The following is a 22,973-nucleotide window of genomic DNA, read 5'->3' on the forward strand; positions in this document are numbered from 1 at the left end:
AGGCAAATAATTTCTGCTTTGTTTCTGGTTGCGCAGATACACTGGTGAGAAACTTTCCATTTTCTAGCAGTTCATTTTGCTACCTTGATTAGCATTAGTTGCTTTTAAAACTAAAGTTAAAAGTACAGATTATAAATTATTTATGAAATACTACATTGTATTTTTTCCAGTCACAGAAAATAGAAAGCTCTTTAGAAATCCTTGGACAGAGCCTGCAGGCTTCCCTTCTTCTAGTTGACTTCTCTTTGCTCAGCCAAAGACGGTGGGCTTTGAATCAAAACATCTTGAATTAATCTGTTATCTCACAAATGTAGCAGGTATAGCACAGAATCACAGAATGTCAGGGATCGGAAGGGACCTCAAAGGATCATCTAGTCCAATCCCCCTGCTGGAGCAGGACCACCTAGATCAGATCACACAAGAACGCGTCCAGGCGGGTTTGGAACATCTGTAGAGAAGGAGACTCCACAACCTCTCTGGGCAGCCTGTTCCAGTGTTCTGTTACCCTTACTGGGAAGAAGTTCTTCCTCATGTTTAAGCGGAACCTCCTATGTTCCAGCTTATATCCATTTCCCCTTGTCCTATCATTGGATGCCACTGAGAAGAGTTGATTGTCATGAAAAAGTCATTTCAGTATTGTTTGCCCTGATGATACTGTTGCTGGTAATATTCTTGAATTATTTTTTCACGTGTTATGGCTGGAGACAGCAGTCCTGAGTTATCCACAACATCTGGCAGATGTTTGTAGGATGAGTACGTTTGTAAATTATGCTAGAAGGAGTGCGTAGTGTTAAATACCATCATCTCAGCTTAAACCGCGGAGCTTTTCATAGCAGCAGAGGTACTTCAATACTCTTATTTCTCTTTCTATTTTTCCACCCCATCCTCTTTTTCATTCCCCACAGTTGCTTCACGGTGTAGCTGCACCCAGTTGTGCTGACGCCGTGCGGAGGGTGGTGTTGCAGTCAGAGTTGCTCACGTTGATTTAGTGGTGCCGTTGTCTGATTTCTGACAGCATCGTGCTTGACGAGCGAAGTGTAAATGGTGTTCTGCAGAGTGGATGTGGTACTGCCACCCCTCTTAGGTTCAAACCAGAACGCGTAGAGCTGCTTCAGGCAGGAAGAGAAATTGATAAAGAGGCTACAAATCTTTTCAGTCTCTGTTGCGTATCTTGTACATCCGAAATCCTTTTGAATGCAAAAAGAATGAAGCAGAATCTGTTTTCTTTGCTCACTCCTTTCAGCCAGTACTTCGTCCCGATAGACTTTCCTGAGGGCTGCCGTGGCAAAACTGGTTCGAGCAATGTGTTTGGCTTTCTGCTTTTGCTTGGTATACGTGGTTTTGCTTTGCCGCAGCGTTCCCTTGCTTGGCGAAACCCTTTGCCCCACACGTGCCTTACGCATGCCTTTGAATCGGAGCGAGGAAGCAGGAATTACGTATTTCATAGAATCATAGAATGGTTAGGGCTGGAAGGGACCTTCAAAGGTCATCTAGTCCAACCCCCCTGCAAGGAACAGGGATATCTCCAACTAGATCAGGTTGCTCAGGGCCTCGTCCAACCTGGCCTTGAACGTCTCCAGGGATGGAGCATCCACCACCTCTCTGGGAAACCTGTTCCAGTGCCTTTCGGGTAGAGTTGTCTGTTGCTTCAGAGCTTGGCTTGATGAAGGGACTTTGGTGGTCAGTAGTTAACCCCTGTCGCTACAACCTATAAACATATAAAGAGGATATCCTTTGCACACCTCTAGAATGCCAAAATTCTAGAATCCCTTTATTCAGTACATTTACCTCTGAAACGATGATCACTTCATAAATGACAGCTTGAGTTTTCCCTACAGCAACAGAGATATTTAACTTTCTTCCTTTGATCAATACAGCCCGTTAGGAATGAGAGCACTCAACAGAGCTGGATGAAATATTAATTGTGTACTTTTTAGCTAGATGCAGATTTATTCTGAACAAAGTGGGAGCAGGGGATTCTGGCCTAATATCTGTGTGTTTTTCTGTTCAGCCCAGAATCGTGAGTCTGTTTGCACGGGGATGTGTGTTTTCATTGAAATATTTGAGCTGTAAAGTGAACTTGAAATGTACTTATTTGGTCAGGAGATAGGTTTGAAGCACTGAATGTGTTTTTTAAGAGTTATATTAACTTTTAAAATCCATTATTCAAAATTTAGGGAGCACATTAATGAAGAGGGCCAAGCCAGTTCTTTCCCTGTTTGCCACAATCCTTTTTTTCCCTTTTGTTTCCTTTCTAGCAATCATAGGTACATGCATTAAAGCTCCCCTCAGGCTATCACCAATTTTTCACACAGTTAGATACTTTACAGTCTGGAATGGAGAAAGCAATCTTAAAATTAATTTTAGTAAAGCACAGAGTCATGACTAGACATTTTCTTATTTGATATCAATTAGTGTTTAAAATAACAAAAGATCTGCCCCATGGCAGGGGGGTTGGAACTAGATGATCTTGAAGGTCCCTTCCAACCCAAACCATTCTATGATTCTATGATCTTCTGGAACATAGGATAGTTACTGTAGGATAGTTACTGTAGGATATTGTTGTAGTAGGATAACCATGTGGGCAAACAAGCCTTTATCTGGACATCCCTTTCTTCTTCAGGTGAGTCTGGTTGATGTGTTTGAAGGGGAAAGCACGTGCTGATGTTTCAGCACACCGTAGGTTTTCTCTATAAAATTACATTACGTAATTTTATAGACTTCCTTAGGAAACCAACGGAGTGAAACTCTTCCCTCTTGCGTCGGAGGCCAACAGCTAAATTGGCGCGTTCCCTGGTTTTACACGCTGGTAATCAACCGAGCCCCCGGAAAATTGATGGATGTGCTCATTAAGGGCAGTTCTCGCCGTTGGCTGCAGTTCCGTGAGCCGCTCACGGCCGAGGAGGACTGACTCTCCGTGGCAGCGTTGGCATGTAACGCTCTGCAGCGGTGCGTCTGGCTCCGAGCTCCCTTCCGAGGACTAAAGCCTCTTGTTTTAATACATTAAGCATCCTTTGTTTTGGGATTTTGTATAAACACGAGTAAATGATTTCCCAGTCGCAGTGTTAAACCAAGGAAGGGTAAAACCCACAGTCTCTTCTTTTTTTATTATTAATTTGTTCTGTATTTTGTAATCTGTTGCTGAGATTTACGAATACCTTTTCTAAGGATGTTTTTTTATGAGTCCAAGCCATCTGTAGGATCAAAGCCTACGAATCTCACAGCCCCCACTTCGGAGTACGCAGCAGCAAACCTCTTCTTTCAGGGAGGGAGCACATTTTGCAGAGTTGATGGTATGGGTTGGGTTTTTTTTAAGAAGCATACACCTGTTTCTAGTTACTGGGTGAAGAATGAATTACCAATTACCTCTCCATGTTAGAACATGACATTTCATATTGCAGGAGCTTGTGCTATCTGTTTAGTTAAAGCCCCCAACTATGTAACCATCCGTTCTGAAATCATGGGGTGGAAAGACAGCCATCCTTGCTCAATCCCTGATATTTGTGCAAGCTGCGGGAAGAGAGGTCAGTGCCACCGACCTTTGTTTTCCCATCAGAGCTCTTGAACAAGATGAAGTGATCAAAGCAGGATGCCAGTACATCAGCACGGTCTCATTACTTTGGAAGCTGCGTGCACAGATGCTGCTGTTGCTGCATCAGGCGTCACTGTTTTACATTCACAGCACCTCCATTACAGCTCGTTTGCTGCTACTTGTAATTAACCAGTTCTTCCCTTTTTTTTTCCCCCTCCCTTCCAGTAGGAAAAAAACAGACCGCAGTCATTCTGCTTAGATTCCATCTAAGTGAAATCGCAGTTGTAAAGCCAAAGTATACATTAAACATTTTGGGGAAAAAATACCAAATCACACACTTTGTTGCAAAGCGCTGTCATCCTCGGGAAATAAGGTTTGTAAAAATAGTATTAAGATGTTTTCTAAAGTAGTTAAGCTGCCTTGTTGCCTCCTAGTTGCCATGAGACTAATTCAAAAGTAAAACTTTTTTCTTTAATTGCTGGTAGTAAAAATTATTACTGGACTTGAAAATTGTTGTTATCCACTGGGTAAATTGCATCTACTTTACTCTGTAGCTCTGAAAGGCTAAATGGTATTAAAAAATACTTATTTTTTCTACTATGAGAAGCTGATAAGACATTAGCCATGCGGAGAACAGGTATGCTCTAATAGCTCCTTCTCTGAACAGAGCTGCACTTTTAATTGCAGTTTATCTTCCAGTGTTGCTTTTTATCTTCCTGTTTGCTTAGGGCAGTCCCAATCGAGATGAATCGCAATCAGATTTGGACCTTGGTTAGCAGTCAGGGTTTCAGCATAATGTGTCCATCAGGCCTGGAGTGTTCAACAAGCTTCTCTGTATCTTCTGATGCCTCCCTAACAACCTGTTGCTGTTTCATTTACATTTTAAAAAGCATATCCTTATGCTCAAAACATCAGAACAGCAGAAATGCTGCTGGTACTGGAACCAGATTGCATTAATTTCATGCTGGTCCGTCACGTGGTTGTGTCTCAGCCCATTGCAGATATCGGCAACACAGAGCGTGGAGCTGCAGCTGGCAACATCTGGAGAAGGAGCCGCTGCAGTTGTTGGCATCTGGGAGGGTGGTACCTCGGAGGTGGCACGGGATTATCGTGTCATGGATGTCGCTCCTCTGTTTTGATAAAGGAGGAGGTTCATTGCTTTGCTGTCATTCTGTGCTGCTCACAGGCTCAAGCAAGTAAATAAATAAGGTGGTGCCAGGTTGCCCTTGATTAACTCTATTTTTTTGTGGAACAGAGCAGAATTGGGCAGCAGGCAGTTGGCAACAGGTACGCTACATGGGTGTCAGATCACAGAGAAGCCTTTGTAGGTCTACGTAGGCCATGGTGCTGTTGGAGTGAGTCCAGAGGAGGCCACAAAGATGATCCGAGGGCTGGAGCACCTCTCCTATGAAGACAGGCTGACACAGTTGGGCTTGTGCAGCCTGGAGGAGAGAAGGCTTCAGGAAGACCTTCTAGCAGCCTTCCAGTACGTAAAGGGGGTCTACAAGAAACTGGAGGGGGAATTTTTACAAAGGTGTGTAGTGATAGGACAAGGGGCAATGGCTTGAAACTGAAAGAGGGCAGATTTAGATTAGATCTAAGGAAGAACTTCTTCACTGTGAGGGTGGTGAGGCACTGGACCAGGTTGCCCAGAGAAGCTGTGGCTGCCCCATCCCTGGAAGTGTTCAAGGCCAGGTTGGATGAGGCTCTGAGCAACCTGGTGTAGTGTGAAAGTGTCCCTGCCCATGGCAGGGGGATTGGAACTGGATGATCTTTGAGGTCCCTTCCAACCCAAACCATTCTATGATTCTGATTTATGCTTTTTTATGCATTAGAACGCCTAACAAATTACCTGCCTAATGTAAATTTAGCTTTAATTAGTCCATCTAGGTGCTACTGTAGTAAAAACAGTGAAAGGAGCTGTATGTATGTGACATAAGTACATGCAGTTATCCCTTAAGGTTAGGGAACTTTCCTGAGGCCTGAGGGGGGATATGTGTTAAATCCGAGTCTAGAATTTAGAGGTCAATGACTGCCATTTTTTACACAAACTATATAGGTCGTTCTTCCTAATGCAGGCCCAGGTCCTGCACTTGGGCCACAACAACCCCCTGCAGTGTTCCAGGCTTGGGGAAGTGTGGCTGGAAAGCTGCCCAGCAGAGAAGGACCTGGGGGTGCTGGTTGACAGCCAGCAGTGTGCCCAAGCAGCCAAGAAAGCCAACGGAATCCTGGCATGTGTCAGAAACTCCTGGCCAGCAGGAGCAGGGAAGTGATTGTCCCCCTGTACTCAGCACTGGTGAGGCCACACCTGGAGTATTGTGTCCAGTTTTGGGCCCCTCACTTCAAGAAGGACGTTGAGGTGCTGGAGCGTGTTCAGAGAAGGGCAACAAAACTAGTGAAGGGTTTGGAGAACTTGTCCTATGAGGAGCGGCTGAGGGAGCTGGGACTGGTCAGTCTGGAGAAGAGGAGGCTCAGGGGGGACCTTCTCGCTCTCTACAATTACCTGAAAGGAAGTTGTAGGGAGATGGGGGTCGGTCTCTTCTCCCACATTATGAATGACAGGATGAGAGGGAATGGCCTCAAGTTGCACCAGGGGAAATTTAGGTTGGATATCAGGAAAAATTTCTTTCCAGAGAGAGTTGTGAAGCATTGGAACAGGCTGCCCAGGGAGGTGGTGAGAGTCCCCATCCCTGGAGGTGTTTAAAAACCGTGTGGATTTGGTGTTGAGGAGCATGGTTTAGGGACCCTGACAGTGCAGGGTGAATGATTGGACTCGATGATCTTGAGGGTCTCTTCCAACCAGACGATTCTATGATTCTATGATTTTTTTTTTCAGTGACCTGACTGGTTTGGGTCTTATTTACACGTAAGAGCTTAGAACCCAAACATTTGTTTTCCATCTTAACTAGTATCAAGCAGTGATATTTTGGCTTTCTTTATTGATCCTGTCAGTAGCACTTCACTTCCAGCATAAAATACTTTTATTTTTCAAAAATATATTTTTAACAACCAAAAAAAAAACCAAAATATTAACAAACATATTTTTTAAACAAAATATAATTTTGTTTCTTAGGCTGTTCCATTCTCTATGAGTTGACCAGGGCTTCAAAATGTATATTTTCATATAGCTTTGAATAGCAGAGCAGCATGAGTCCTGTTCTCATGAACATTACTACTTCTTCCTACCCCTAGTCTTATATAGCATATCAATTATTCTCCTTTGATCAGAGAAAATGTGACATTTTGATAACTGAAATTTAGACAGCATTTTCCTTTTGTGACTGTGACCATTTCAAAATTATTTCCCAGAAGATGGAAGTCATGAAAAAAAAAAATTCTTTCTCGTTTTAGTTTGAAATTTCCAGCACATTTTCCCAATGTGAAAACTAAAAAAAAACTAAACACAACTGTGTAAGTCGATTAATTGATCAGAAAGTAGCTCTGCAGCTACTCACAGACCGACTGATGTGACTGTACACGCACTTTGCACAGAGTATTACAACCACCTTGTTGTAGGAGACTGAAGCTCTGATCCATAGGCTGCAAAATTCTAATTATAACAGGGCTCTTCATGTAGTGGCTTGGAGAAAATGAGCCCGTTGCCTTTAGACATTTCATAGTGTGTTACTGTACCGTGTTCCCCATGGAGCTACGGGTTGGCCCTGTTAGTTGGAAGTACTCCAACAAGATAGTCTCTCTCCCTAGCAGAAAATTCAAGTTTTATTTCTTTCCCTTGAAATACTATGCTGTTATCTAATGCATGTCCTTCACAGGATTTTTTTTTTTTTTTCCTGGTGTTCTACCTGTATTTTCTTTACGTTTTACCCTGTTGTTCTCAGTACTCCTCTATGCAAAATGCTAAATTATTTTCTGAACGTGATTTTTGATTCTTTCACTGGTTATCACTGCATTTGTAAAGCTGGAGTCCTGACATCCATAGGAGAAAATGCATATATATTGGTCATTAAGTGTCCTAACCAATTTTTTAAGGGCTTTTACAGTATCTGATAAATACGTTTTCAGATTTTCTTGAACATGAGCTTCATTCCGAAGCAAATCAGAACTCCTTTCCTGCTGTTTTTGAAGAGGGGGTTTCCTAAATATTTTTGGTTTGCTTTTGCATTTTAAAACATTTTGGCTTGTATAGATGTGACCTTATATTTATGTTCATGCTGCACACTTAGAAGCATGAAAATCACACCACCTTCTAACCCTACAAGAACACATGAAGACACAAAGCTGTTCAGTAGGAGAAATTTTTCCGCACTGCAGTTTATGGAGCAGTTAAGTGTTAGTGGATTTTGTCAATTCGAGTGCTCTGTGCCTCTATAGAGGATCTATAAGTGAAATTGGAAAACTTGTCAATGTTTGAAGTAAATAATAAATCACAAAGATGCGCTCGCTCTCACTCTCCTCTGCCTTTCCATTCATCAGCCTGCCATATGAAATCAAAGCGTAGTCCTGAAACATTTAAAGCACACGTTTAAGCCTGGGGAAAAGAACTGAACAAAACAGATAAAACTAATACGTGTATCTTTAAGGAGACCACTCGAGTGCCATGTCTGTGGCTCTAAACCTCATAAAGATGGACTCCCCTGTCAGTGTGTTAAGACGGATAATATTCCGCAGCGACTGCTGCACTGTGCTATATGCATTACGGGAAGCACGAGAAGATCAGGATCGAAAGGTTTTGCGAGACAGGCTTTATAGATCTGTGTGTAATAGACTGCCTCTCTGTCTACACTGCTTTACTATTAGTGAAATCTTGTCCTTGCATGGGCTGATGAAATGCAGTCCCTTTTCTTCCATCGCATAAATTCTTCTCCCTTTGCCTTGACTAGACACAGTACTTTGGCCAGAACATGTAATAACCCTCTCAATAAAAGGATGCAGTCAACACGGTCAATGTAGGTTTTAAAAACAAGTTCTTTGTAGATAAATTCAGTGTCAAATGAATCCAGTTCACCAGATCTCTTCTACTAAATATTTTGGCTCCTTTGGGTAGAGAAATTGCAAATCATGGAATGGTTTGGGTTGGAAGTGACTGAAAAGATGATCCAGTTCTAACCCCCCTGCCATGGGCAGGGACACCTTCCACTACACCAGGTTGCTCAAAGCCTCATCCAACCTGGCCTTGAACACTTCCACAACTTCTCTGGGCAACCTGTTCCAGTGCCAGATGCTCTTCTAGACAGTCTACAAAAGAGGTTTTCGTGGTTTTTCAGGAGAATTGATTATGGATAAAGCTAATCTTATGTAACAGCTCTATCCCAAGTTCTCTTTATTTTAAACCTGGAGACTTGTTACTTCTCTCTGGCTGCATAGCATGAGACTGCATGGGGCAGAAGTAGTCTTCAAGTTCCTCAATACCTGGTAAACCTGAGGATTAGGCAGATAAGGTTGTGGTTGCTTTTTGGATCTTTGTGTTGTGGTTTAGGCCCAGCCGGCAACTGAGCACCACGCGGCCGCTCGCTCACTCCTCCCACCTGGTGAGATGGGAAAAGAAAATATAATAGAAGCCTCGTGGGTCGAGACAGAGGCAGGGGGGGATCGCTCACTAATTCTGGTCATGGGCAAAACAGACTTGACTTGGGGGAAAAATCAACTTAATTTGTTACAAATCATATCAGAGGAGGATAATGAGAAATAAAACCGAATCTTAAAAACACCTTCCCCCCACCCCTCCTTTCTTCCCAGGATCAACTTTACTCCTGAATTCTCTACTTTCTCTCCATCACCGGTGCACGGGGACGGGGAATAGGGGTTGTGGTCAGTTCATCACACATCATTTCTGCTGCTCCTTCCTTCTCAGAAGGAGGACTCCTCACGCTCTTGCCCTGCTCCAGGGTGGTGTTCCTCCCACGGGAGACAGTCCTCCATGAGTTTCTGCAATGTGAGTCCTTCCCACGGGCTGCAGTTCTTCACGCTCCAGCGTGACTCCAAGTCCCTCTCATGGGACTCAGCATTCCTCCACAACAGACTGCTCCAGCATGGGCTTCCCACAGGATCACCGTCTTCTTTGGATGCATCCACCCGCTCTGGTGTGGGGTCCTCCACGAGCTTCAGGTGGATCTCTGCTCTACCGTTAACCTCCATGGGCTGCAGGAGGACAGCCTGCCTCACTGTGGTCTTCACCATGGGCTCCAGCACCTCCCCCTCCTTCTTCACTGACCTTGATATCTGCAGAGTTGTTTCTCTCACATATTTTCACTCCTCTCTCTGCTACAGGTTCTGCAGCAGGTTTTTTTCCCCTCTTAAATATGTTATCCCAGAGGCACTACCACCATTGTTGATCAACTCGGCCTTGGCCAGTGGTGGGTCTGACTTGGAGCCAGGGAAGCTTCTAGGAGCTTCTCACAGGAGCCACTGCTGTAGCCTGTCCCCTGCTACCAGAGCCCAGTTCACAAACCCAACACACCTTGCAATATGGATGTGTGAAGGTCAAACTCCACCATCAGCCTCTTGTTCTGGATATGCGCTGTAAACGGATTGTTTTCAGATAATATCCAAATCAATACAGATCAAGAATTGCCCCTTCTTCTCCTTCATAACATGAGTGCACTACTGAAATCAGTTGGGTTTTCTGTTCACCTTTGAGTTCAGTGCTTGGTCACAGACTTTTGAGTTGAGCCTGTGGCAGTAGAACAAAGGGTAAGGGTTTTAAACTAAAAGGTGGTAGATTCAAACTAGATATAAGGAAGAGATTTTTTACAGTGAAGGTGGTGAGGCACTGACACAGGTTACCCAGAGAGGTGGTAGATGCCCCATCTCTAGAAACGTTCAAGGTCAGGTGTGACGGGGCTCTGAGCAACCTGGTCTGGTTGAAGATGTCCCTGCTCATTGTAGGGGGGTTGGACTGCATGATCTTTAAGGGTCCCTTCCAACCCAAACCGTTCTGGGATTCTACAAATAGAAAACATCCTTGGTCACATAGATCTCTGCTAAAAGGAACTACTGAAATACTGATCATTTACACTTCTGACCATAGTTTCTTGGACATGATACGTGATTTCCTCAGGTCTCTATTTTGTGTGTGAAAATTCCTATTGTAGTACAATTCACATTTCTTGAGCTAGACCCACTGTAAAGTGTAATCATTTTATTTGAAAGAAATGAGGAAAACAGTTATTCCTGTAAAACGTTCCTCGCCACTTAACATGGGTCCCAGTTTCAAGCCATTTAGGAGATCCATTAAGGCACTGGGTTGCTCCTGTGCATGCATTAGTAACAGACTCGGCGTAATATGGAACAGGCTTGCTATATCATGGACACATTTATGAAGATTGATAACAGCCAGGGTTCAGTGTTAACTTTTATTGTCAAACAGGCTGCAGGAGAAACTGCCTAGTATTGCTTTTGCTTTGATTTATGAAAAGGTTGCTGCATGAAAAAGACATCCCATAAAATAGCTCTGCTGGCAGTAGCATTATAAAATAGGGCCGTAAGTAGAGCAAACAATAACTAACTCTAATTACGTTCATTATTGTCTCTCTCAGCTCTCTGTACCTTTGGGGGGTGCTTGCACTCACCGCCACGTTAGCTTTAAAGTGGACTCACCTCTCCCACGAAGTGGGATGAGCGTGCTAAAATCCTGCTGGTTTATAGAGGCAGCACCCCCAAAGGAGACCTTTTTGTTTGTGCCGTGAAATGAGAGAGGTCGTTTGGATTTTATCTACTTGCAGAAGTGATATGAGGAGAAAGGGTCTTCAGAAAAAAAAAATTGCTGTTTCTCTTACAATTTCCATCACTGAGCTATTTTGCCTTAAATTATTACTGTTCTCCTGTAAGGGTTGTTTCAGACTGTGTTATATTTCGACCCCTTAAAAGCAAAACCAAAAATCCCAACGTAATGGCAAAGATCACCAGTTTTCATCTGCACATGGCAAGAAGAATTATTTTCTTTCTCTTAGCCCAGTACCATCCTTTGTAACGAGATGTGCCGCAGCAGGAGCAAGTTGGATTCTTCACTTTGCAGCAATTAGCAGTAAAACTTTAGCAAGAACCAGTTGAAATCAAGGGGCATGACCTAACTGGGAAAAATTTTAGTAGTTAACCTAAAGTTTGTCAAACTTGAGATACTTTAACTAAAAAGCGTTTCGCTACCAAACTATCTGAAGACCTTGTCAAAAAAAAAAAAAAGGCAACTTAAAAATCGTACGTGAAAAGGTTATAAAACACAAGGCATCAGAACCACTTTTTTGGATCAGACCAAAGTTTCATTAAATAACCTGGTGTCTAATTAATGCTGCCAGCACGCAGCAGATGTGTAAGGAGAGACTTTTGTAAGATTTTTGGGAGTTGGCAGTGATGTTTCCCTGCAGTAACCTCTACCTTCTGGTGTTAAACTGCTTTCCAGGTACCACCAGGTCTTAGAGCAGTCTCAGGGAAATGTCCACCAGTAGGCAGTGAAAAATAATGAAGTGAAAAATAATGAAAAAAGTAATGAAAACAGGGAAAAGAACGTGAATGCTGTGCTTTATAACTCTTCTAAGTTCAGTTCATCATTTGTTCCTGGCAGAAGGTGCGTTTTCCCTACTAGGGTGCTAAAAGGATGCTGAGGGCATTATATTTTAATATTTCTAGAACACATTGTCCAAGCACATTAAAACCAAGATATATTATAGCAAGGTCCAGTAGCCACTTATTATCAGCATGTTTGCAGGGTGATTATTACTCTTTGTGTTTGTTTGCTCACACGTTATTGTTGTTGCAGCCCAGCTGATTATATTTTATGAAAAAGGTGGCTCGCTGCAGCCCGGCGCAAGACCTGGTGAAGTGTAGGTAGCCTTTGTAGCTTATCAGAGTGAATCCAAACCTTTTTTTTTTTTTTTTTTGTTAAATATCTTCACGCCCAAATGAAAAATTGGCATTTATTCTACTATCTCTTAAGATTGCAGCCTTCAGCTCCCTCAAGTAATCATCACCCACGGGAGCGGTGATGCTCGAAGTGTTTAACTGTTGATTGCTTTTTCTGTACGCTACCTCTACTCATAATATCTCTTATTTCTGTGGTCACCAACAGGTTTTTGGGCCTCTTATGGCTGCAGAAAATAGTTAAACGTATATTACTCTAGAGAGTAATATTTGGATAATAATGTGCCACGAGTTAGTGTCTTGTGGTGCTTCGCATTGAGTGCAGTAGTTGACCTTTACTATAGATGAGAAATGTGTCTCCTTACTCGAACACATTATATAGCACCTATATAAAGGGAAGGATGTTTTTTTAGTGTAGTACTGTAAGGTGCTGTGAAGATTTTATTACCACCATTTTTGGATGATCGTGTTACTTGTTAGTTTACAAAGCCTGAAGTGAGTTGTGGAGCTTTTGGGAAATAAGTGGCAGTAATAAATCTACAACATAATATGCCCGTGTGTTTGGTTTATGCTGCTCATTTGGGGTTTTGGTTTTTGTTTAGGTCTGTCTAGAGTCTTGTGTGTGTGTCTGTGTGTGTGTGTGTGTGCTTTACACACACAGTGATGTAACATTACTGTGGAAGATTTAACATAGGGACAGATGGATAAAATATCAATGGAAGTGGATGAAATGAGATATTTTTCCCACCTCCATATAGAAGCAGGTTTCAAACTGTTGCAAAATTAACTTTTCCTTTAAAAATTAAAAACCTTCAATTGTATTTTTATGTAGTATGTAATGTTAGTTAATATACCCAAGTAGTCCTGGAATAGCAATGGTTGCAAACCACTGGTGTCAGCCACTCCTATGAGAAATGTCAGTCAAAGCATCGGTTAAATTTCCCAAAGACTAGATCTGTCTTATCATGATGTGTAACTAGAGCTGAAGAGAGGGGTAATTCCATGCTGCTTGCCACAGCCTGAACCTCCATAGTGCCAGAAAGCCCCCCAAAAGTCCTAGGAGTAAGAAATGGTACGACGTGGTGGTGTTTGCCACGGTGATCTTTGACTTCTCTGTTCCTAAACAGCTGAGCGAGTGGAATCTTGCCAGTTATCATGAAATAATTTTTTGGGTGGAGTAATGAGACAGAGCTCAAGTGATGCCACATGCAAACTCTAAAAATAATTTGTGATCTGAATTTACATTATGAGGCTTGAAACGCAAGCGTTGATGTGCTCATCGCGGATCCATGAAAGCGGGGTTTTTGCTCCATTCAGACTGAGCAGATTTGGCTCTTGTGGTGGGATTAGTTTGGGGTTTGTTCTGCCAAGCAAACAGATTTACGTATATCCAGGATGATCTTTTTTCCTTTCTTAACTTGCCAAAGAAAGGAACTGGTTTGGATCAGTCCAAGACCAAGTTATTTTTACAGTATATATAGCATATAGGTGCATTACATGGATACGGTATATTCCATGTAAACAAAACTGCTCCTTCCAGAGTTTCTTCTGATTAAAGACTGCAATTACTATGCTGTCTTTTCTATGCTGTAAAGGCATTCATGCCCCTGTTAGAAGTCTGAAATTTGTATCATTATCATCCATGTGATTGTTTATTTTAGTATCCTGGTTCTCGATAAAAACTGTTTCTTAAGCTAAAAAAAAAAAAAAAGTACATCCTAAACTTGGGTAATTCCGACGTGGTTCCCTTTGCAGCTGCAAGGACCAGCTGTGTGTAAGGTACATTTGTATAATGCTATGTTGGTGTACTTTGTATTTTGAGGGGGTTTTTATGCTTTTTTCCAGTTAGGGGAATTTTACAAACAAATAGTGGTTTGAGGTAATAAAAGTAAATTCGTATCAATGGAAATAAAAGTAGTCAATCTAATTTTGTCGGTCAGGGTTGATGGAAGTCTTGTATTCATTTGATGACTTGCTTATCAAGCTGTTTGGAGTATAAAGCACAGCAGGTCGGATGAGAGGTACCCCTAGCTTGTTGGGCAACAGCTAGGAGTGGGTACGCCGTGGTACCATTTTACTTTCAAATAAGTGGTGGAGTGGGGCTTTCCTGAGCCAAACGTTGTGGGTTTGCTTGTAATCTCTTGATAGTCTTCTCTTGCATTACTGTGTAATTATCTTTTGAACCCAAATGTGCTTTCAGTAACCCCAGTATCCTCTAGCAGTGAGTACCAGCTTTTCATTATGTGTTGTTTGGAAAAAGTTTGAATTATTTTTTTTTGTTGTAAATCTGCTGCTGGAGAACCTCATTGGCTGCCGCTCTTCCGTATGCCGTTGATGATTTCACAGATCCATCTCATGTTCAATTGCAAATGTCTTTCTCTAGGCTGAAGAGATCTAGTCCTAATGTAGTGTCCTAGGAGTCTGAAGACTTGCCTTGGCAACTAATTCATCCATCTAATTAGGATTCACAACCAGGAAATCTTTTCCGATCCTCATCCTGATTTCTTCCTGTTGTAAGTCCCAGCCCAACAAGGGTTTAAGAATGTGCATAACTTTGCACATGCAAATGTGGAATTACTCACTTCTTGAAATTCTGCTCATATTTATGTGCTTTGCCAGATTTGAGATCGTAAATTCTCCCTGTTAATCTTAGAGATGCTCTTTCCTCCCTGTATGCAATAAATAAGTCGTTGCAATACAAGGAAGAGTTTCCACTTGGCTTATTCTAAAAGCTGAACCAGTATCCTACCAACATACCAGGTGGGAAACATTCACTAGGTAAAAAAAAAAAAAAGCATCTAAAAAGGTCAATAGTACTATCTGCCAGTCTTGGTTGTTAAACCAGGTTTTTGTCAACATAGTGAACTTAACCTAGTTCTCTCTAGACATAATTAAATGTCTGTCTTCAAGCGGCGTGTGTGTGTGTGAATATGCTGGAATGTGTCTTTCCTCCTCTTCTCATCTCCGTCCCTAAATTTCAAAGGTCAGAATGTTTGAACTAGATTTTTATTTGCTTTTAAGAAGGCTAGGTGGGAGATGAAATACATGAGAGGATGACAAACATTTGCCTGTGGGTTTGTCAGTGCCGGGATTTTGGGTGAAAGGATCTAAAAATAACATGGGCAGTATTAACACTGGAGCTGATCGCTAGTTGCACCAAAGACAATTGTATCAGCAGGTGGAGTAAGTTGTATTCCAACTTGGGCAGAAGTCATTTATTTAATATGACTGCACACGTCCAGCATTCTCGATTGTAGAGCAGAAACGACTGTGGTTCTCTTCCACCATTTCATCACAGATTCATTAGGCAAATTCTTTCTTTTACGCCTTTTGGAAAAGTCACACTATGTAGTCAAGTGTAAATAAAAGCAAGAATCAGCTCTACCGTGCTTGATCTTTTGCTGGCAGCACTTCCCACACGGTAATTTTGAGGGCTCTGTGTGGGCACGGTTTGATTATGGACTGCTTCGTAACATCAGTTGTAGATATTCAGAAATCAGATCTGTGGTATTACTTCCAAATGATTTTTAGAAGAACATAACCATTTGGTTTGTGCTTTACGTGTTTCATAATGCACTTTCAAGTCATCACCTACATAATGTGTGAAGACAATTTGAAAATATAATTTAATATAAAGAGTACATTAATTTAAAAACTAAAAATAACGGTGCAGCAGTAAGGACCTTCATTACCATATGCCCTTTTGTCTTGTTTCCCATTATCAGTTTTGCAACTATTTTCTATACTGTAAACAAGTCCTGCAAATTCACTCAGCGGAGATGCTGTTGAAAGTGGCTCTTCTTCGATGCGGTAATCTTAAAAAAAGAATAACTCCCCTCACCACCACATTTTTGTGTCATGATGGAAAATACCGCTGTCTTGCTGCCGTTTCAGACTTGTCGCTTACGCTTCATCTCTGAGCTGACCTTCTCTCTAGGTCTTCTCAGCTAGGCTTACGTTTTCTTCGTGTGGACTCTATGAGAGATACCTCAAACATGGCCTTTCTTGTCCATCTTCTCAGCTAAATCCATCACAACTCAGGCTACCAGTTACTGCAACGTCTTGTTTTATTATTTTTATTTGCCCCCTGGCCATGAGAAGTGAAGTCTTGCCCTGATGATGTCTGTTGAAAGCAGTGCTGCAGACAGTTTTCCTACCCGGGATTCATATCATCTCCTTTCATCCTGCCCCTGGCTTCCCCATCAATGTTACCCGGCGCAAGTCACACGTCTTCGCTTTTGAAGCCCATTTCTCCTTCCCTGCTCTTTCCAATTCTCTACTTACTTTCTCTCTGAACCACTCGTGATGCCACCTTCCATCCCTCACTCATCCAGTTTTCAAGCAAGCACTGAGTTTGACTGTGTCTCATTCTCAGAAGGAATTTCTGCTTGTAGACAATGTTAATTAATTAACTTCCCACAAATCTCTCTAAAAATCCTCTGTTGCTCATAGAGCACTTGAAAACAATTAGGATGCTGCTATACTTAGCAGGCTGCCCTATCGTGAGAGTACAGATTGCCTCAGTTTCCTTTTTGTTCATTGTCAATTTGTTGTTTCTTATCATAGAATGGTTCGGGTTGGAAGGGACCTTCAAAATCATCTAGTTCCAACACCCCTGCCATGGGCAGGGACACCCTCCACTACACCAGGTTGCCCAAAGCCTCATCCAACCTGGCCTTGAACACCTCCAGGGATGGGGCAGCCACAGCTTCTCTGGGCAACCTGTGCCAGTGCCTCACTACCCTCACAGTGAAGAATTTCTTCCTTATCTCTAATCTAAATCTCCCCTCTTTCAGTTTAAAGCCATTGCCCCTTGTCCTATCACTACACGCCCTTGTCCAAAGTCCCTCTCCAGCTTTCCTGTAGTCCCTTTAGGTACTGAAAGGCTGCTATAAGATCACCCCAGAGCCTCCTCTTCTCCAGGCTGAACAGCCCCAACTCTCTCAGCCTGTCTCCATAGGAGAGGTGGTCCAGCCCTCAGATCATCTCCGTGGCCTCCTCTGGACCTGCTCCAGCAGCTCCGTGTCCTTCTTGTGTTGGGGACCCCTGAGCTGAACGCAGCACTGCAGGGGGGGATCTCGCAAGAGCAGAGTAGAGAGAGATAACACCCTCCCTCGACCTGCTGGCCACACTTCTGATGCAGCCCAGGACACGATTGGCTTTCTGGGCTGCCAGTGCACCGTGCTGGCTCATGTGGAGCTTCTCATCAACCAACACCCCCAAGTTCTTCTCCTCAGTGCTTCTCTCAACATCTCAATTATCCTTGTGTGCATTATAAGTGTATGGAGAAAAGAAACATCCTCCTTTTTATTTTTCTCTTTCCATGCTCCCTACCGCAGTTGGGGTCTGGTCACAGTGTGGCTCCTCTCCTACATGAGGAGGAGTAAATAAAACCAGTCAGGGCATCGTCTCCAGCACTACCCTGTGCTGGTGCACTGGATCTAATTGGTAGCGTCTTCATTGACAGGATTTTGTTTTGCAGCTAACGCTTCCCTGGCCAGCAGGCATGGCCAGAGGAACAGCACATGCTGGTGACCATCCCTAGTTTGCAGTTCGGATGTCGATACGCTCTTTGGAGAGGAAGGGAAGATTTTACACTTGGAGATGCAGAGCTGCTGCTCGGCCTCAGACCCAGAGGATCATCCCTGGTCTGTTTTATTTAGTAGTGCAGAGGTAGCCTTAAACGCCAAGGGTTACAGAAATAAAACCAGATGCTTTTGATAGGTGTCAGCATTTTAATGAGGAAGAAAATTAAACCCTGGATACCTCTGGCCGTCCAATGGCACTGGTTTTTGTAACGCGTGCTGGTTTTTTGTTGCTATTTTTTTCCCCATATTTTATGACAATTGCCTGAAGTCCTGAGCTGGTGGGATTATGCCAGATACCTGCACAGTTGGAAACTCATCAGCGATTCAGATTCCTTCAGTCAGAACGTCAGTTTTATCACAAAACTTGTAAAGCTTACCGTGGTGATTTCAGATTTCCTCTTTAGTAGACATTTTGTTTGAATGCCGTGAAGGGGCTCCTTTCTCGGAGCCCCCAGGAGTACAATAAGCTATGCTCTTTGAGAGAGGCTAGATGAGTACAAAGTTACCTTCATTAAATTTTCTCTTCATGCTTTAGCATAGAATATTTCTCTTTAAAACTCTCTCTCATTTTCTTTTGTGTCTTCATCCTATTACCTTTATGAGATTGCGGTGCATCAGCTTGATGGAAAAGGTGGGTGCGCGGCTCCCTCGGAGATTTATTCCGGCATATAGAAATATTCTGCTGGCATGTGAGATGTTTGAGGAGCAGCTGGGAAAGCGAAAGCAGATCGAATAATTGTAAACTTAATAAAAACACGTCGTTACTAGCGTGCCATGTGGCGCACGGTGCAGATCAAGTGCTGTTCTTATTGACTTTTGCTGAGAAAGGCGTTTTAGATTTCACGTGTGTTGATTCTGTAAAATAGTTATTGAGTCGCACTCAATGGAGATGGAGATCTGTCAGGGTTCCCTGGCAGTCTTTGTTCACTGCTACGGTATGTATTTTTCCTTCAGTTTATTTGTGAAATTCCCAGGGGATTAAATAAATACATAAATAAAACGGTGGGACACTTTCCCTGCCACATGTCTCAAAAAAACACCTCTCTCTCTCAGGACACAGGATAGTTCAGGGAAGGGACCTCCTGCTTGAAGCAGGGTTGGCTTTGGGACCAGACTCAGGTTGTTTTATCCATTCAGATCTTTAAAACCTGTATGTTGTCACTACAGAGTCCACATAATTACTGGTTTTGCACTGTTTGCCTTTTCTTACAAGCTTTTTTCTTCAGTCAAGCCCCACAGACCTTTAAATAATTGTGTAAAATGACCCTTATTTATAGGAACTTTAGAGAAGTTCCCTGTTAGGGAGATATTTCCTTTCCCTTTGGAGGAGTTTCCTTGCTGTTGGCTGTTTCTGACCATCCATCTGAGAGTCCTGTCATCCATCATCAAACAGAAATCAATCGCAAACCCTTCGGTGGGGTTACCATAATGCGCCGTTCAACCTTCTTTCCTGAACTGGAGATCCCGCAGCACGTGGTTTATGGCCATCTAATGTTAGACAGTAATCTCATTTAGCCTTTTCCCAAAAGTGCAAATAATGCATTAGGGTAGCGTAACAAGCACAGCAGATCAATACGGAGACGCTGCTCTCCTTCCAACAGATTAATCCAAGAAAATGGACTTTGTTGACTTGAAGGAAGTGGCCCTGTTCGCATTGACCTGCGTTGGGTCTGCAAATGCCCGGAAGGACCGACAGTGTTTTGAAAAATCATCGGTCATAGTATGAGAACAAGAAACTGTGGGGCAGGAGACGGTGTGTCTTACTGGACTCCGATGTGGCTGGCAACGTAAGGGGTTCATTGAAGCATTCAAATAAGGTGTAATACGTGGACTTCAAACGTCCCTGATGGCATGGCTCAGGGAAAAAAGCAAGCAAGAAAGCTCCTTAATGTGGGTTGGAGTACCCCTGTCAAAATGCCTTGAAAAACATTTACAGAATTTGTGTAGCAAGTGTGCAGCAGCCCATTTCCTTCACTCTTCACCTTTATCTAAGAAGCCGCTTCAAAATCACTTGTGAATAAAGGCACAGCGAGGTTTACTGTGTGTATTTTTTGGTAACTCATGGTCTATTGTATCGGTTTATCAACCCAGACCAGGGTTTCAGGCATTTAAAACGAGCTCTGGTTCCGTTGGAACTAAATCATCACCACTGTGAGTCTTACGTCTACGAAGAGCGTACGTGGTGCTTCCTCTCGTCCTCCATCCCGATACAGACCTTGCCATAATCAGGCGGTGTGCAGCAGTTTATGGCCGTACATTTCAATGCCTAACACGCTTTTGAAGTGCTTGCTGATATCAGCAGAGGGGGGATTAAGGGAAAATCCTCACCCGTAAGAACCTACAGAAGTTTGAACTTTCAGATCATAAAGCGTGTAAGCACCTGGGACCGCATTTAAATTCTGTTTTAGGCGTTTCACAAATGTAAGGTAATGAATGAAAAGAGTAAGAGGAATGTTTTATATAGGTATGTTCTGTAAAATCAAGGCGTCTTAACATTCCTTTTTGTTTGATACTACGTCTCGAGTGATCGCCACGAAGTCAGCTCCCCTAAGGAACCGCGTCGTGCTTTGCGTTTCACCTCCTCGCCGTAGTAAAACAGCGATCTGCCTTGGCCGATCAGCGAAATAAGAAGGAGCAGAATATTCACCTGAGGATACTGTGACTGATGAGCCTCATTTTTTTTTTACAACCATATTGAACTAAAAATAATGCGGGCTGGGATGGATGTTAGAGCAGCCACTGTCGGGCTTTCCTGGTAGGGTAAGTGGGAAGGAGCGTTAAGTGTCCAGTTGGCACGCGGAAAGCGAGCGGCTGTTTTCAAGGCATACGGACTGCAAATGGTCTTCTGGATTTTTTCACGGGGGTTTTTCTACCATCAAAATATTTTATCTTTGATGTGAAAAGGGTTTAACTGTGATTCGATTGTCTCCTATTTCTAGAAATGAGTGCCTTAAATCATATTTTTAAAGCAAATGTCCAGTGAGCTTAAAATTTCAATGGACATTTCATCTCTAAAACACTTACCAACCCCCTTACTTTTGAAATAGGGAATTATTGTATTCCCATTTTAATTCTATGGCACGATCAGTGTGGATGACTTTATAGGTTAACGCAAGGCAAGATTTTTGTCCAAAAGAGGTTGGATTTTGCAGGACAGACTAACAAAGCTTCCATTCCTTTGGCCTCCATTGACGGAAAAAAGTGTATTGCGTCAGCCAAAAAGATGGCAAGAGGAACGAATCCATAAAGAAAAGAGACAAAATGCCTAAATAACTTGCACATCTGGCATCAGGCTTAGAATTGAGGTGCTGGAAAGGAGGATGTGCCAAAAATAGAGGCTATCGTCAGATCCGCAGAAGTAGGTTGTGTAATTTGCTGATGGCAGCAGGGTTTTTGTATTCCTGAGGTCAGCCCAATGGGTGATTTCACTTTTATGCAGGAGCAATATTTAATAAGTAGCAAGATGACACAGTCATGGGGCTCTACAGCGATGAAGCTTTCCTGTGGTGCTGTGACTGGTTTTTTTTTACGTAGGTAAGATCAGATGTGCTTCATCATTGCTGAGATCTTCAGTTAAAGATGTGTGCTCGTAGGAAGTTGGATGTTCATTTTCTCTGCCAGCTGGAACCTGAGTGCTGGATCAGGAAGACACTTGTGGTCCTAATAGCCAAACTTCTGCAGCTCACCTTGATGTTTGTGTCTGATGTTACCCACTCTTTGGACCAACTACCTCTGGAAACAGCCTTTGTTTCTAACTTTACAATGTTTACCTTCACCTTTATTATTTAGCTTACTTTAAAAAAAAATAAAAAATAAAAAAAGGTTACATCTTTCATTAAATCTTTTTGAGAAGGAAACAAATGTTCTTTTCTCTTTCCCCAGGCGATACGAGTCTCATCCAATCTGCGCTGATCTGCAGGATAAAATTCTACAGTGTTACCGGCAACATGCTCAGGAGACCCTCAGCTGCTCTGCCCTGGCTAGCCAGTACCTGCATTGTGTCAATCATGCCAAACAGGTGGGTGTGGAAATATTACCACTGAATTAATGATGGAATGAAGAAGTGAGGAAGACTATGACTATTGGGTTACCCGATTAGTCCTTCTCACATGCTAAAGAAGTACTGTTCCCAGTATGTGTGTTCTCACAAGCTCTGTGGAGTCCACTTTCAATTTATTTAAATGCTTGGATGTCATCTCTTCCCTTGGGAAGCTCTTGTTTAGTGTGGTAGCTATTGTTGTTGGCAAATGTTTCCTGGTATCTTCAGTTTAGCAGTAAAACAAGGGGACTAAACTACGTGGTACTTTTTGTCGTAAATATGACCACTTTCAGTAAGAAATGAATGGATGTCTCAGACTGGATTGCGCACCACTTGGAAGTCTCGATTTCTTTTATGTTATGCCCTGAGGAGAACTTGGAGGTGCTGGTTAATGAGAAGCTCAACATGAGCCAGCAATGTGCACTTGCAGCCCAGAAAGCCAACCGTATCCTGGGCTGCATCCAAAAGAAGTGTGGCCAGCAGGTCGAGGGAGGGGATTCTGCCCCCCTGCTCTGCTCTTGTGAGACCCCACCCGCAGTGCTGTGTTCAATTCTGTGGCCCCCAACATAAGAAGGACATGGAGCTGTTGGAGTGGGTCCAGAGGGGGCCACAAAGATGATCCGAGGGCTGGAGCACCTCTGCTCTGGAGACAGGCTGAGAGAGTTGGGGCTGTTCAGCCTGGAGAAGAGAAGGCTCCGGGGAGACCTTCCAGCACCTTCCAGTTCCTAAAGGGGTTACAGGAAAGCTGGAGAGGGACTTTTTACAAGGGCATGTAGTGATAGGACAAGGGGCAATGGCTTTAAACTGAAAGAGGGGAGATTTAGATTAGATATAAGGAAGAAATTTTTTTTTACAATGAGGGTGGTGAGGCACTGGAACAAGTTGCCCAGACAAGTTGAGGCTGCCCCATCCCTGGAAGTGTTCAAGGCCAGGTTGGATGAGGCTTTGAGCAACCTGGTGTTGTGGAGGGTGTCCCTGCCCATGGCAGGGGGGTTGGAAC

At 43.0% G+C, this 22,973-nt stretch overlaps 1 protein-coding gene across 2 annotated transcripts in view; it reads left to right on the forward strand.

Moving 5' to 3' along the window:
• Positions 1-22,973, forward strand: part of CHCHD3 (coiled-coil-helix-coiled-coil-helix domain containing 3) — a 183,426-nt gene that overhangs the window by 154,758 nt on the left and 5,695 nt on the right. For both annotated transcript variants that reach the window (XM_086609932.1, XM_086609931.1), the window contains one exon: positions 21,817-21,952. In XM_086609932.1, coding sequence (XP_086466058.1) covers positions 21,817-21,952 — 136 coding nt within the window. The remainder of the gene's footprint in view (positions 1-21,816; positions 21,953-22,973) is intronic.

Source organism: Tauraco erythrolophus, chromosome 4 (assembly GCF_009769465.1).
Source record: "Tauraco erythrolophus isolate bTauEry1 chromosome 4, bTauEry1.pri, whole genome shotgun sequence".
NCBI classification, from domain to species: Eukaryota; Metazoa; Chordata; class Aves; order Musophagiformes; family Musophagidae; genus Tauraco; species Tauraco erythrolophus.